This window comes from Bufo bufo, chromosome 5 (genome assembly GCF_905171765.1).
Source record: "Bufo bufo chromosome 5, aBufBuf1.1, whole genome shotgun sequence".
NCBI lineage: Eukaryota > Metazoa > Chordata > Amphibia > Anura > Bufonidae > Bufo > Bufo bufo.
This window is the reverse complement of record NC_053393.1, coordinates 143,780,844-143,794,887: the sequence shown is the minus strand read 5'-3', so window position 1 is coordinate 143,794,887 and position 14,044 is coordinate 143,780,844. Positions and strand designations below refer to the sequence as shown.

Here is a 14,044-nt window from a genome sequence, read left to right as displayed (position 1 = left end):
AATCCAGGCAGGCTCATGTAACATCACTTATACAAGGTGGTAGGAGAACCGAGGCTTTTGCATAAGATTAAAATCCACTCTAAGGAATGAAGATAACAGTTCTTACCTGCAGTACTGCAGATTCTTCTTTATATCAGCCAGTTTTGCAGCCATGCCGTTTCTCTCTTGGTTAGCTTCTGCGGTAACTTTTGAGAAAGTCATCTGGGCAGACTTCCGCTTTGTTTCTGCTTCATTTAGTAATGCTGTTGCCTTAATGAGAAATCAACAATAGCAGATTAAATAAAAGTAAAAAGATGGCTTAACCGGAGATAATATTCTAAAAATGAAGCCACGGTGGGGCCTTATAACAAGACGTGAAAAAGACCAGCTTGTGGTTGTCATTTTATGCAACTCACACTACAGTAATAGACAAATATTTGGACACACCTTTTCATTCCATGGTTTTCCTTTTTTCCCCTCTACATTGTAGATTCATATTGGAGAACGATGAAAGAACACATTAATTTAATTGAATTAAGCTAGTAAACAAAAAAGTGTCTCAGAGCGATCTGCAACTTCACTTCATCTGTATCCATGCTGCAGAAAATGAGCAGAGCCGATGCAAACATGAGGTGCAGATCACTCTCCGAAGCACCACTGCACCTTCTATGCTTTGCATGAAGGTTTGGGTACCCTTAAAAAATCCAGAATATGTTTAATATTTTAGATTCATCACAGTAGCCCACTTTTGCACCATCTTGGCATTGTCTCAATCAGTTTCATGAGGTAGTCACCTGGAATTTAACAGTTTTTAATTAACAGGCATGCCTTGTCGAGAGTTAATTTGTGGAATTTCTTGCCTTCATAATGAGAGAGACCATCAGTTGTGTTTTGTTGTGCAGAGGTAGGTTATGTACACAGTTCTATAGAATGTTTAGCAGATGGTTTCTACACCACCATGAGCATGGAGGAGAAGGTGTGATGCTGTGGGGTACTTTGCAGGTAACACTGTGGTTGATTTATACAAAATTAACCAGCATGGCTACCACAGCATTCTGTAGTGACATGCCAACCCATCTGGTTTGCGCTTATTTCATTTTCAACAGGACAATGACCACAAACACACCTCCGAGCTATGTAAGGGCAATTTAACCAAGAAGGAGAGTGATGGAATGATGCGTCAGAAGACATGGCCTCCCCAATCACCAGACTTTAGACCATTTGAGATGAGTTGGACCACAATATTATGGCAGTGGGTGTGGAACCACTGTCTTAACCAAGAGATATGCCTCTGGGCTAAACCAAAGGGTGTTATCCTGAAATACCCTGGTATTAACCCTTTAAAATCTATACAGGGATCTAGACTTTGCTGCAGGGAAGCCACTAGGCCGCTACTTCCTGGAGTAGTCTCCACGCAGTAAACAGCTGTCCCACAGGGGTCAAAGACACCCGAGCAGGGCACTGAGGGGTCAGGCAAAATCTTAGTCATGGGTAAGCCGAGGTTAGGGCAGGTGGAGAACATGCTAAAACAGTAAATGGTCTGAGGTCAGGGTAGAAGTGAAGGGTCAATTTGGAGGTCAGGTCAGGCAGCGGAGGGTCAGAATCCAGGAAACAGGCAGAGGTTGGTACACAAGCAGAAAAACCAATAAAGTACATCCTTGCAGGAACTAACAAGCTAAGGAACCTATTTTTCAGGTACCTTCACAGGGGAAGTTGCCTTGAGTGCCCCAGGGTTGCTATCCATAGGCTGGCGATGATGAGGGTGCATGCACACTAGCCCTGTAACCCCTTCCAGCATAAGCCAGTTTGGACCAAAGGCCGAAGCCCCATCTTGAAATCTGACATGTGTCAATTTATATGGTAATAACTTTGGAAAGCTTTTTACTTTTGTTGTGACACATCGTACTTCATGTTTGTAGTAAATGTGGATCAATATATTATATATTCATTTATTTAAAAAAAATCTAAAATTTACTGCAAATTTTGATAAATTAGCAATTTTCTAAATCTTAATTTCTCTGCTTTTAAGACAGATAGTGATATCTCGCAAAATAGTTCTTAACATCCACCATATGTCTACTTTATGCTTTAGTAAAAGGATGATGAGATCTGCACACCCTATGAGGTTGGGTGCTCACGGAGGACGTAGGTCGTCTCGTAACAAAATAGAAAATTCATGGCACACCAAAATAAATTGATGCTTTTTAATTAGTAAACGTATTACATCATATCATATATCTAGCGTATAGTACATCCGGATTGGAGCATATGGATTAAAGTCATATAGTTTGTCCCAACGTTTCGGCCAATTGATTGACCTTTTTCAAGGTATCTATAAAAAATCATGCAGATAAGGATCACTTATAAATACATATAATGATTGAGTAACAAATGTAATTCCTAGGTAAATAAATTATGTGGGTCAGGTATATATGGCAAAGAAAAAAGCAAAGGAAAGACAATTGCGTAGGTATCATCTATACAAGCAGGTGCCAGTGGGGTAAGATTGTACCGCCCCTTTCATGCAGCATGATATATAATCAACACACATATCTCAATGAGGGTAATAAGGTACATATATACACTGCTCAAAAAAATAAAGGGAACACTTAAACAACACAATGTAACTCCAAGTCAATCACACTTCTGTGAAATCAAACTGTCCACTTAGGAAGCAACACTGAGTGACAATCAATTTCACATGCTGTTGTGCAAATGGGATAGACAACAGGTGGAAATTATAGGCAATTAGCAAGACACCCCCAATAAAGGAGTGGTTCTGCAGGTGGTGACCACAGATCACTTCAGTTCCTATGCTTCCTGGCTGATGTTTTGGTCACTTTTGAATGCTGGCGGTGCTTTCACTCTAGTGGTAGCATGAGACGGAGTCTACAACCCACACAAGTGGCTCAGGTAGTGCAGCTTATCCAGGATGGCACATCAATGCGAGCTGTGGCAAGAAGGTTTGCTGTGTCTGTCAGCGTAGTGTCCAGAGCATGGAGGCGCTACCAGGAGACAGGCCAGTACATCAGGAGACGTGGAGGAGGCCGTAGGAGGGCAACAACCCAGCAGCAGGACCGCTACCTCCGCCTTTGTGCAAGGAGGAACAGGAGGAGCACTGCCAGAGCCCTGAAAAATGACCTCCAGCAGGCCACAAATGTGCATGTGTCTGCTCAAACAGTCAGAAACAGACTCCATGAGGGTGATATGAGGGCCCGACGTCCACAGGTGGTGGTTGTGCTTACAGCTCAACACCGTGCAGGACGTTTGGCATTTTCCAGAGAACACCAATATTGGCAAATTCGCCACTGGCGCCCTGTGCTCTTCACAGATGAAAGCAGGTTCACACTGAGCACATGTGACAGATGTGACAGAGTCTTGAGACGCCGTGGAGAACGTTCTGCTGCCTGCAACATCCTCCAGCATGACCGGTTTGGCATTGGGTCAGTAATGGTGTGGGGTGGCATTTCTTTGGAGGGCCTCACAGCCCTCCATGTGCTCGCCAGAGGTAGCCTGACTGCCATTAGGTACCGAGATGAGATCCTCAGACCCCTTGTGAGACCATATGCTGGTGCGGTTGGCCCTGGGTTCCTCCTAATGCAAGACAATGCTAGACCTCATGTGGCTGGAGTGTGTCAGCAGTTCCTGCAAGACGAAGGCATTGATGCTATGGACTGGCCCGCCCGTTCCTCAGACCTGAATCCAACTGAGCACATCTGGGACATCATGTCTCGCTCTATCCACCAACGTCACGTTGCACCACAGACTGTCCAGGAGTTGGCAGATGCTTTAGTCCAGGTCTGGGAAGAGATCCCTCAGGAGACCGTCCGCCCCCTCATCAGGAGCATGCACAGGCGTTGTAGGGAGGTCATACAGGCACGTGGAGGCCACACACACTACTGAGCCTCATTTTAACTTGTTTTAAGGACATTACATCAAAGTTGGATCAGCCTGTAATGTGTTTTTCCACTTTAATTTTGAGGGTGACTCCAAATCCAGACCTCCATGGGTTGAAAAATTTGATTTCCATTTTTTAATTTTTGTGTGATTTTGTTGTCAGCACATTCAACTATGTAAAGAACAAAGTATTTCAGAAGAATATTTAATGAATTCAGATCTAGGATGTGTTATTTTTGTGTTCCCTTTATTTTTTTGAGCAGTGTATATGCAGATAAGTCCACATGAATATCACTTAATATGTTATCCATTGTACAATAAAGCGCCTGGTGTGTTAATATAACCTGCTGTGTGGGACAGTATATACTTAAAAACAGAGGGAAGAGAGACCAGCATGTACCTGTGACTCGTGCATCGAGACGGCGTCCGGATGTGTGCGCTGTGACTGGCGCGCTCTAGTATATGAAGGGGCTAAAGTGTATCGCCTCCCGGGAGGCTACGTGCGTCCAGGATGACGTCACGATCTTGGCGCATGCGCAATGTTTATATTGGGGCTGAAAAGGGCATAGAGGTTGCCCTTAGTAAGTTAGAGATGTTTATGTGTACATCAGGAATAGCGGTGCACAAATGGACAGAGATACTGGATCGATATATGTATGGGGGACTTGTGGAGAGCCTTTATAACGCTGATATGAAACTTAATATATTCTATTACAGCATGATCAATGCCTCACAGTCACAATGCCATCATATGCAGGTGGGGGATAACACCGTCCCACGGTTATCACAAAAACAGATCAGTATAATAATAACTAAGCTAATGGGTTGAGGGGGGAAGGAAAGGGAAAGGTGGGGGAGGGGGAAAGGAAGGGAAAGGAAAAATGGGAAGGAGAGGGTGGGAGAGGGGGAAGTTATCTCACCCATACGTTCTAGGTCTAAAATCCACATTAGCGAATCTTTGAGGGGAAATATACAATAATCATCATTAAAGAAATAAGTACATATAGTTCCACAATATTAAAACTTAGTCCATTATATGTTAAAGGAGAAATCGCATTCCCGGTTCAGTCCTCTGGGCGTTAATGTATCCAAACGATGTATCCAGTATGATTCGCGTTGTTTCAATAATGATGTCTGATTACCCCCCCTCCGTGGGGTTTTTACCTGTTCTAGTATCTGAAATCTCAGAGAAGAGATTTGATGGTTCCTTTCCTTAAAATGGGCAGGGATAGGTAAGAGTGACTGGTTCGTTCTAATGGTGGACTTATGTTTTTAGATCCTGTCTCGAATGTGTTGGGTAGTTTCACCCACATAACACAGTCCACATGGGCATTTAATCAGATACACCACATCTGTGGTGTCACACGTGAAGAAACCATTAATCATGTAGCGTTTACCTGAGTGTGGGTGGGTCACGATGTTCCCTTTAATCACACTAGAGCACTGCGCACAATGGAGGCAAGGGAAAGTGCCTGATTTTGGGGTACCCAGAAATCTCTGTCGCGGAAGCTTTGTTAAAGGTCCAATATCTGCTCGGACCAACCCATCCCTAATGCTTTTGGAGCGTTAATAACAAGTTAATGGTGGGGTTTGGAATTCCGGTATCCCTGGGTAAGCTTTTGTAAGTATATGCCAATGTTGTCTAAGTATGTATTGTATTTTGGGTGTAAGGGGGTGATATATAAGTATACTCTGTATACGCTTAGAAGGTTGTAGTTGTGAGTTAGTCGTATTTGGGGGTTTTGGTTTCCATGCAAATGAATGGTCGGGGTAACCTCTCTCGGCAATTTTTTTTGTCATTTCTCCCAGTCTCTTGGATTTAGTGGAAAGGTCAGTGACAATGCGTTCTACCCGTGTGAGTTGTGAGCGTGGTAATGATCTCTTAGTGGCTTTCGGGTGATTGCTGGTGTATAATAGAAGGCTGTTTCTGTCAGTCGGTTTACTGTACAAATCAAAGGTTATGTTACCTGCCTCATGTTTCAGTACTAGTGTGTCCAAAAAGCTGATCTTGTTGTTGTCAATTTGCATAGTAAAACTCAGTTCAGGGTATATGTTGTTGAGATATTGATGAAAAGATTCTGCACTGGATATAGGTCCGCTCCAGAGACAAAAAATATCATCAATAAAACGTAGCCATGTATGGGCATATTGTTTAAAAAGAGAGTGTGGATATACGTATGTCTCTTCAAAATGAATTATGTATGCATTTGCATACGAGGGGGGGCCACATTGGCCCCATCGCGGTCCCCCGTTTCTGGATGTAGAATGTATCACCAAAGAGAAAAAAATTCTCATGTAGTACCGTTGAAAGTAGAGATAAGAAAAATGCTTGTTGTTGACTATTGAGTGTTGATTGTGTTGCGAGTATTTTGGCTGTAGCTTCAATGCCTTTCTTGTGTTCTATAGATGTGTATAGACTATTGACATCCATGGTTATCAGTATGAAATGTGATGGCGGTGTGCTATGACTTAATTTAGTGATAAAATCCTGGGTGTCTAATAAAAAGGAACATGATGTCTTGATAAGTGGGGTCAGGATTTTGTCCAGATAAATGGTGATAGTATGGAATCTGTTGAAGCAACTATAGGTCTACCTGGTGGGTTATTGAGATTTTTATGGATTTTTGGGAGGGTGTAAAAAACTGGCATTATCGGATGTTGCTTGGTCAAAAAAGTGACGGTCTTTTCGTCAATTATCTCTTGTTCTCGATAGTGTTGGAGTATGGTTTTAATTTTTTTAGCAATATTTGAGGTTGGATCGGTGGTGAAGGGTTCATATGTGTCTGAATCGCTTAATTGGTTAGAAATGTCTGCGATATACATTGATTTGTCCATGACAACTAATGCACCGCCCTTATCTGCCAATTTGATCATAATGTTTTTATTTGTTTGTAATTCTTTAATGGCTCTCTGTTCTTCAACTGTCAAGTTAGATGAGTGTTTGAAGTTACCCTTGGTGTATAAGTCCAGGGTCTGTTGTATGGTTTGCTTCGTAAATGAAATGTAGGTTTCTACCGGATGATATGTTTTAGGAGGCATATATGAACTTTTATTTCTAAGGCCTAATGTTTGTAGTGTCAGAGCATTATTTGTATTTTCACGTAGTGTGTCACTTTGTATGTCACTCTGTTGATCACCCTAGCCAAAGTGCGTTTTTGGTCTGATGGTTCGGTAAAACCGTTGTAATTCTTGTTCTAAAAAGGAAAGTGTTCAGTGGGGTAGTTGGGCAAAATGATATGTCTTTCTGTAAGACTGAAACTTGAGCTGGTGAGAGAATTAAAGAAGAAATGTTCATCACTAGATTGTTCATATTACCTGTGACCGGGTCAGGATGCGATTTTCCAGATCTACTCCTCTGGCTTCTCCTTAAGTTTCATATCAGCGTTACAAAGGCTCTCCACAAGTCCCCCATACATATATCGATCCATTATCTCTGTCCATTTGTGCACCGCTAGTCCTGATGTACACATAAACATCTCTAACTTACTAAGGGCAACCTCTATGCCCTTTTCAGCACCCAATATGCCCATTGCGCATGCGCCAAGATCGTGACGTCATCCCGGACGCACGTAGCCCCTTCATATACCAGAGCGCGCCAGTCACAGCGCACACATCCGGACGCCGTCTCGATGCATGAGTCACAGGTACATGCTGGTCTCTCTTCCCTCTGTTTTTAAGTATATACTGTCCCACACAGCAGGTTATATTAACACACCAGGCGCTTTATTGTACAATGGATAACACATTAAGTGATATTCATGTGGACTTATCTGCATATATATATATATATATGTACCTTATTACCCTCATTGAGATATGTGTGTTGATTATATATCATGCTGCATGAAAGGGGCGGTACAATCTTACCCCACTGGCACCTGCTTGTATAGATGATACCTACGCAATTTTCTTTCCTTTGCTTTTTTCTTTGCCATATATACCTGACCCACATCATTTATTTACCTAGGAATTACATTTGTTACTCAATCATTATATGTATTTATAAGTGATCCTTAGCTGCATGATTTTTTTATAGATCCCTTGAAAAAGGTCAATCAATTGGCCGAAACGTTGGGACAAACTATACGACTTTAATCCATATGCTCCAATCCGGATGTACTATACTCTAGATATATGATATGATGTAATACGTTTACTAATTAAAAAGCATCAATTGATTCTGTTGTGCCTCAAATTTTCTACTTTATGCTTCATTTTGTGAATGTCATTTTAATTTGTGAAATGTTAGAAGCCTTAGAATTTTTTAAAGCAATTTTTCACATTTTCAAGACGATTCGCATAACAGATTTTTTTAAGGACCAATTCTGAAGTGGCTTTGAGGGTTTTACAGAGTAGACACCAGAAATAAATGACCCAAAGGATCTACACCCCTCAAGTTATTCAAAACTTATTTTAGAAACTTTGTTAAGCCTTAAAGGGGTTGTTTCACTTAAGCAAATGGCATTTATCATGTAGTCAATACAAGGCACCTACTAATGTATCGTGATTGTCCATATTGCCTCCTCTAAAGGCTAGATTCATTTTTCCATCACTTTATACACTGTTCATTTCCATGGTTACGACCACCCTGTATTTCAGCAGCAGTGGCCGTGCTTGTAGAATAATGGAAAACGCGCAGGCCTCCCTGATAGCTGGGACTGCGCATAGTCCAGCACATTTTTTATAATGTACACGCACGTCCACTGCTGCTGACTTGCAGGGTGGTCGTAACCATGGAAACGAGCAATAATGTGATGGAAAAATGAATCTAGCCATCAAAGGAAGATACATGTGGACAATCACAATACATTAGTAAGTGCCTTGTAATAACTTTATCTACAAGATAAATGCCATTTGCTGAAGTGAGGCAACCTCTTCCACAAGAATTAAAGCAAAATGGTAAATTTTACAATTCTCATTTTTTGTGCAGATTTTCCATTTTGATCCATTTCTTCCTGTAACACAGCAAGGGTTAACAGCAAAACAGACCTCAATATTGATTTCCCTGATTCTGCAGTTTACAGAAACACCCCATATGTGGTTGTAAACTGCAGGGCTCAGAAGGGAAGGAACGCCATATGGCTTTTGGAGGGCAGATTTTGTGTAATGGTTTTCGGGTGCCATATCGCATTTGAAGAGACTCAATGGCAACCACCAAAAAGTGACCCCATTTTGGAAATTACAACCCTCAAGGAATTTATGAAGGGGGGGGGGGGGGGGGGAGTGGGTGCTTTGACCCAACACGTGTTTCATAGAATTTAGAAATGTTTGGCTTTGAAAATCAAAAATGACATTCTTTCCAAAAAAATGTTGCTTAACCCCCAATTTTTTTTATTTTTACAAACATTACCAGGTTAAAAGGCAGCCCAAAATTTTTTATACATTTCTCTCCTGAATACAAAAACATCCCATATATATCTAGACTGCTGTAGGGGCAAACGGCAACGCTCAGACAGGAAGGAGCTGCAACAGAATTTCCTAACATGGAATTTGCTGAAACCCGGACATACCAATAATTTCACCCAGGCAGCCCCCCTGATGTTAGCATCGGAGCATTTCATGCTCCGATGCGCTCCCTTGCCCTGCGCTGGATCGCCCAGGGCAAGGGCTCTTTTTTTTTACAATAACACACTGCTGGGCGGAGGCTTCCACCCAGCAGTGTGTTCGGTGACGTCACCGGCTCAGATGAGCGTGTTTTAGCGCTGCCCTAGCTGTTTTACTGGCTAGGGCAGCACTAAAGCCTACCCATCAGTGGCGGTGACGTCACCGGGCTTCCTGGCAGTCCCATGGAAAGCCCAGTTTGTCACCGGAACGCCTGAAAATGCCTTTGCCCTGCGCGATTTTGCGCAGGGCAAAGGAGAGCCTCGGAGCATGAACTTCTCCGATGCTCAAGTCAGGGGGGCTGCCTGGGTGAAAATGGAGGTATGTCCGGGGTCAGCTCTGAACACGGACAACCCCTTTAAGGGCCATAACTTTTTTTTTTTGTTAATTGAGCTGGGTGAGGGCTGATTTTTGGCGGGACAAGCTGTAGATTTTATTGGTACCATTTTTTGATCGATTTTTATACAATTTTTGGCAAGTGAGGTGGGCGAAAATTGCAATTCTGTCAGTGTTTTTTTATTTTTATTGTATTATGGGGTTCTCCAATGGCATATAAATGATAGGGTAACTTTATTCTGCAGATCGATATGTTTATGCTGATACCAAATTTATATAGTTTTTTCATGTTTTACTACTTTTGCAATCTGTATTTTAAATCGCCATATCTAAGACCCAAAACCTTTTTATTTTATCGTCAACGTGGCTGATGGATGGACAGAATGGGTGAATAAATAAGTCCATTATTTTTTAACTTCATTTGGAGTGCTGCATCTGTCTCTTTGTCTATCTATCTCTCTATCTTGATAAGGCCTCATGCACACGACCGTAGTTCTGGTCCGCATTCGAGCCGCAGTTTTTGCGGCTCGGATGGGGACTCATTCACTTCAATGGGGCCGCAAAAGATGTGGACGGCACTCCATGTGCTGTCCACATCCGTTGCTCCATTCCGTGGCACTGTAAAAAATATATAACCTGTCCTATTCTTGTCCGTTTTGCGGACAAGAATAGGCATTTCTAAAATGGGCCGCCCGTTCCGTAAATTGCGGAAGGCACACAGGCAGCTTCCGTTTTTTGCGGATCCGCTGTTTGCGGACCGCAAAAAACGGCACGGTCGTGTGCATGAGGCATAACCCTGAGTATTGCATCTTTATATACAGAATGAATGAATAAAGAAGTCCACTACTTTTTCACTTCACTTGGAGTGTGTTGCAATACTGTTATCTAGAAAACTATAAGCGGGTGGTCTTTTAAGGATTTCCATCCTCTCTAGTCTTTACACAGTGTTGCTTACAGGCAGACAGACAGACAGAGATATACCTGTATAGATACATTTTGGGCCCTATGATTTCTTTACACCGCAGAACAATAAATCTCTCATTAATATAAATGACAGCGTGTCTTATATGCCATTAGATCAATCTGTACTTGCTACACAGAAAATGTACACAGAAACGAGCTTGTATTGCAATTTATAGAAACCTACTTCAGCCTGTGCCTGTTTTATCTTGCTCGTGGCATCGCCCTCAAGATGAAGCTTATCGTCCAGCAGAGGGCGGTGTTTCTTAATAAAGGTGATTTTCTCGTCTAGCCTTGATTTCACTGCTTCAGTCTTTGCCATAATTTCCAGCGCTTTGTCCAGTTCTTGCTTTTTAACCCAGATATGCCATTGAAGTTCAGAAAGATCCTGAGCACACGCGTCATACTCTGTTCACAGGAAAATTTAATTGTTATTACATACAGCACTGCAAACATTTGCTTCTTGTTATTCATTAATAATGCAACCTAGCTTTAGAAATATGTGCTATTAAACATTTAAAATTTGATCTAATTACCGTATAACAACTTTTTTTTAAGTATTGCAACTTATAAGAGAGTTTTGTACCCTGCAGATGTTTTCTCATTATGTCCTAAAGGGGATGTATTATCAGAAAATGGCATTAATTTAATCACGTTTTTCTTATATGCATAGTTTAAAAAAAATATGTTGTTATTATGTTTTAAACTATCCCCATAAAAACCTTGAAATATTTGCTCTAGTGGCCAGTTTAAACACTGGCAACTAGAGCAGTCGCCATAAGCCAGAGTGGCATCACTCAGTCTATGTGTTAGAAATATACCGCTACATAGCACCAATCCAAATTAATCATCTATTGGTTGAGACAGTGGTCCACATGGTCTAATTTATTACTTATTTCTCTTGCTTATACGTATAAAATATTCCACAGTACTTTACAGACATCATTACCACTCATTGTCCCCAGAGAGATCCCCTATCATTCCCTAAATAGATTTCCTATGAGTATGTCTATAGTGTGTAGGAGTACCCAGAGGTCTATACAAACCCAGGGAGAACATACAAACTCCATGAAGATCTTGCCCTTAGTCAGATTCGAACCCAGGACCCAAGAGATAACCACCAAGGTAATGGTTGTGCCCCTAGATTTTGATGTAAATTGCCTGGAAATGTGGTGCAATTTTGTGCATCTAGGTTTAAAGAAGTTATCTTCACCTGTGTACAGCCATTTTTATGTCAGAATTCAAAAGGATGTGGCTTCACAGGAAAGGGGGGGCAGCTTTGTGAAAAGGGGGTGTGGCGTAATGTAAATAGTTTTGCACCAAAATTGTGCCACAACTTAAAATTGTCGGAAAATTCTGTCTCAAAATAAGTCAACCAATAGTTGGTATAGAGTTGGAGAAAAGGGTCTATCCCTTCACCAGATTTATCATCCAGTCTGACCAGTCTATAGGGCCGCCGAAATGGTAGCAGTGGCCGCGCATGTGCAGTGTGCCCTCCATGACTTTAAAGGCTCCATTTGCGAGATAGGTGTGGGTCCCAGAGGTGGGACCAGCACCTATCAGACAATGGGGACATATCCTAACAATATGTCCCTATTCTCTGAAATGATACAAGGAACCTGTTTAGGTAGTAAATTTCTACTAAATGGATTATGCCATGAACATTTTTTATATATATCTACAGATATGTGTACTATCACTCCACTTAGAAAAGTAATGAAAGATGGTAGTCACAGCAGCATATCCAGTGCGTCATTTATTGGAAGTCTTGAGTGCACACACAAACAAAGTTCTAGCCTTTGTCTAGTAGTGACAAAGGCTACTGTGTAGCCGAAACGTCGTATATAAATGACGCACTGGATATGCTGCTGTGACTACCATCTTTCATTGCTGTTCCTGGACTGCTGTGGATCTGCGGTCCCATCGCGGCTGTTGCATTCCGGTTTTGGTCTAAAGGTCCGGTTGTGCTGCTCTTCCACTTTTTGTTTGTCCACTTAGAAAAGTGACTCTGGGACCCCTTGTTCTTGTGATCAAGGAGGTCTCAGAGGTCAGACGCTCCACCTTTTACCTACAGTGCATTTGGAAAGTCTTCAGACTAGAAAGTAAAAACAGAGGGGTAATTTACTAACCAGAAACACACCTATATTAGACTGCGCAGACTGAGGTGCAAAGGTGGCAGCACTACGGCACTGCAGCTCGGGCTGCAGCATGCTGGAAACTACGCATTGAACTGAGCCTTCTGTCCACTGTATAGTGTCTGGCACCTGCAGCTGCCTGGAATAGCTGTTTAGTGGTGGCAGGGCTGGGACAAGATCCACCACCAACAGAGGCTGAGCTGCCCAATTCCCCCCCCCCCCCCCCCCCGCCATTTAGATATGTATGCTTGTTATTAATCAGACATCCACCCCCGGGGCGTTCCTTGTAATTTTACCCCATCCAGAACTCCATCAGACCTCAGATCAGACGGAAAGGAATATTATCTTTATTTAAGAACTATCTTACTTCACTTCAGGGCAGACTCTCACGCTCTATCCCTGCTGGGGCCTGGGCTGGGTCATGAGTCAGTGCTGTGCTGCTGCCCACGCTGCTCCTGGTCTCCAGAGGGCGCACATGTGACCTGACTGCGTACAGCGTGTCAGGTCAAAGTGCGCGCTGTACGCAGCCAGTCAGGCAAGCGACTGAGCAGAGACCAGAGCGGCCGAGCCAGGAGGCGGAGCGGGGAGGGAGCATGTAAGTCAGTGCCAAGTGCTCACTACTCCCTCCGTCATCCAGCGCGACCGGCAGCCCGGCAGGCGCGGCAGCAGCAGCGACGTGGTCAGTGGCCTGCCTGCCGCCCAGAGGCTGGGGAGCTGGCCTGCACCCTGAGGCTGGAGCCTCCCCAGCCTCTGTGTCGGCCCGACCCTGGGTGGTGGTGCCATGTGTCGGATCCCCCACCGATCTGATACTAATGGCTTATCTTAAGGATGGGTCTTCAATATCTAAGTACCGGAAAAGCCCATAAATGTTTATAAATAGAGTTTAACAAAACAAAAAAAAATCTATAAGTTAGCACAAAAAAATTGAAGTCCTAAACATGGTGACCCAAGTCCTATCTGGATATAATTAAAATTATGGAATACACTATAGCAAAAATAAGAATTGTACTGAAGCCTTTGCAATAATCATATTCTACTTCATTATCAAGCATTAATCAGACTGCCATTAACTGTCCTATTATAAAATAACGCATGTTTGCTTCACTTCACTAAACCAAAGCTAAATACAGCAAACA

At 42.6% G+C, this 14,044-nt stretch overlaps 1 protein-coding gene across 3 annotated transcripts in view; it reads right to left on the bottom strand.

Moving 5' to 3' along the window:
- The window catches only part of CCDC178 (coiled-coil domain containing 178), a 461,614-nt gene that overhangs the window by 390,766 nt on the left and 56,804 nt on the right, over positions 1–14,044 (bottom strand). For all 3 annotated transcript variants that reach the window (XM_040433387.1, XM_040433386.1, XM_040433388.1), the window contains exons 6-7: positions 10,961–11,181; positions 107–249 (exon numbers count right to left, since the gene is read on the bottom strand). In XM_040433387.1, the coding sequence (XP_040289321.1) occupies positions 107–249; positions 10,961–11,181 (364 nt within the window). The remainder of the gene's footprint in view (positions 1–106; positions 250–10,960; positions 11,182–14,044) is intronic.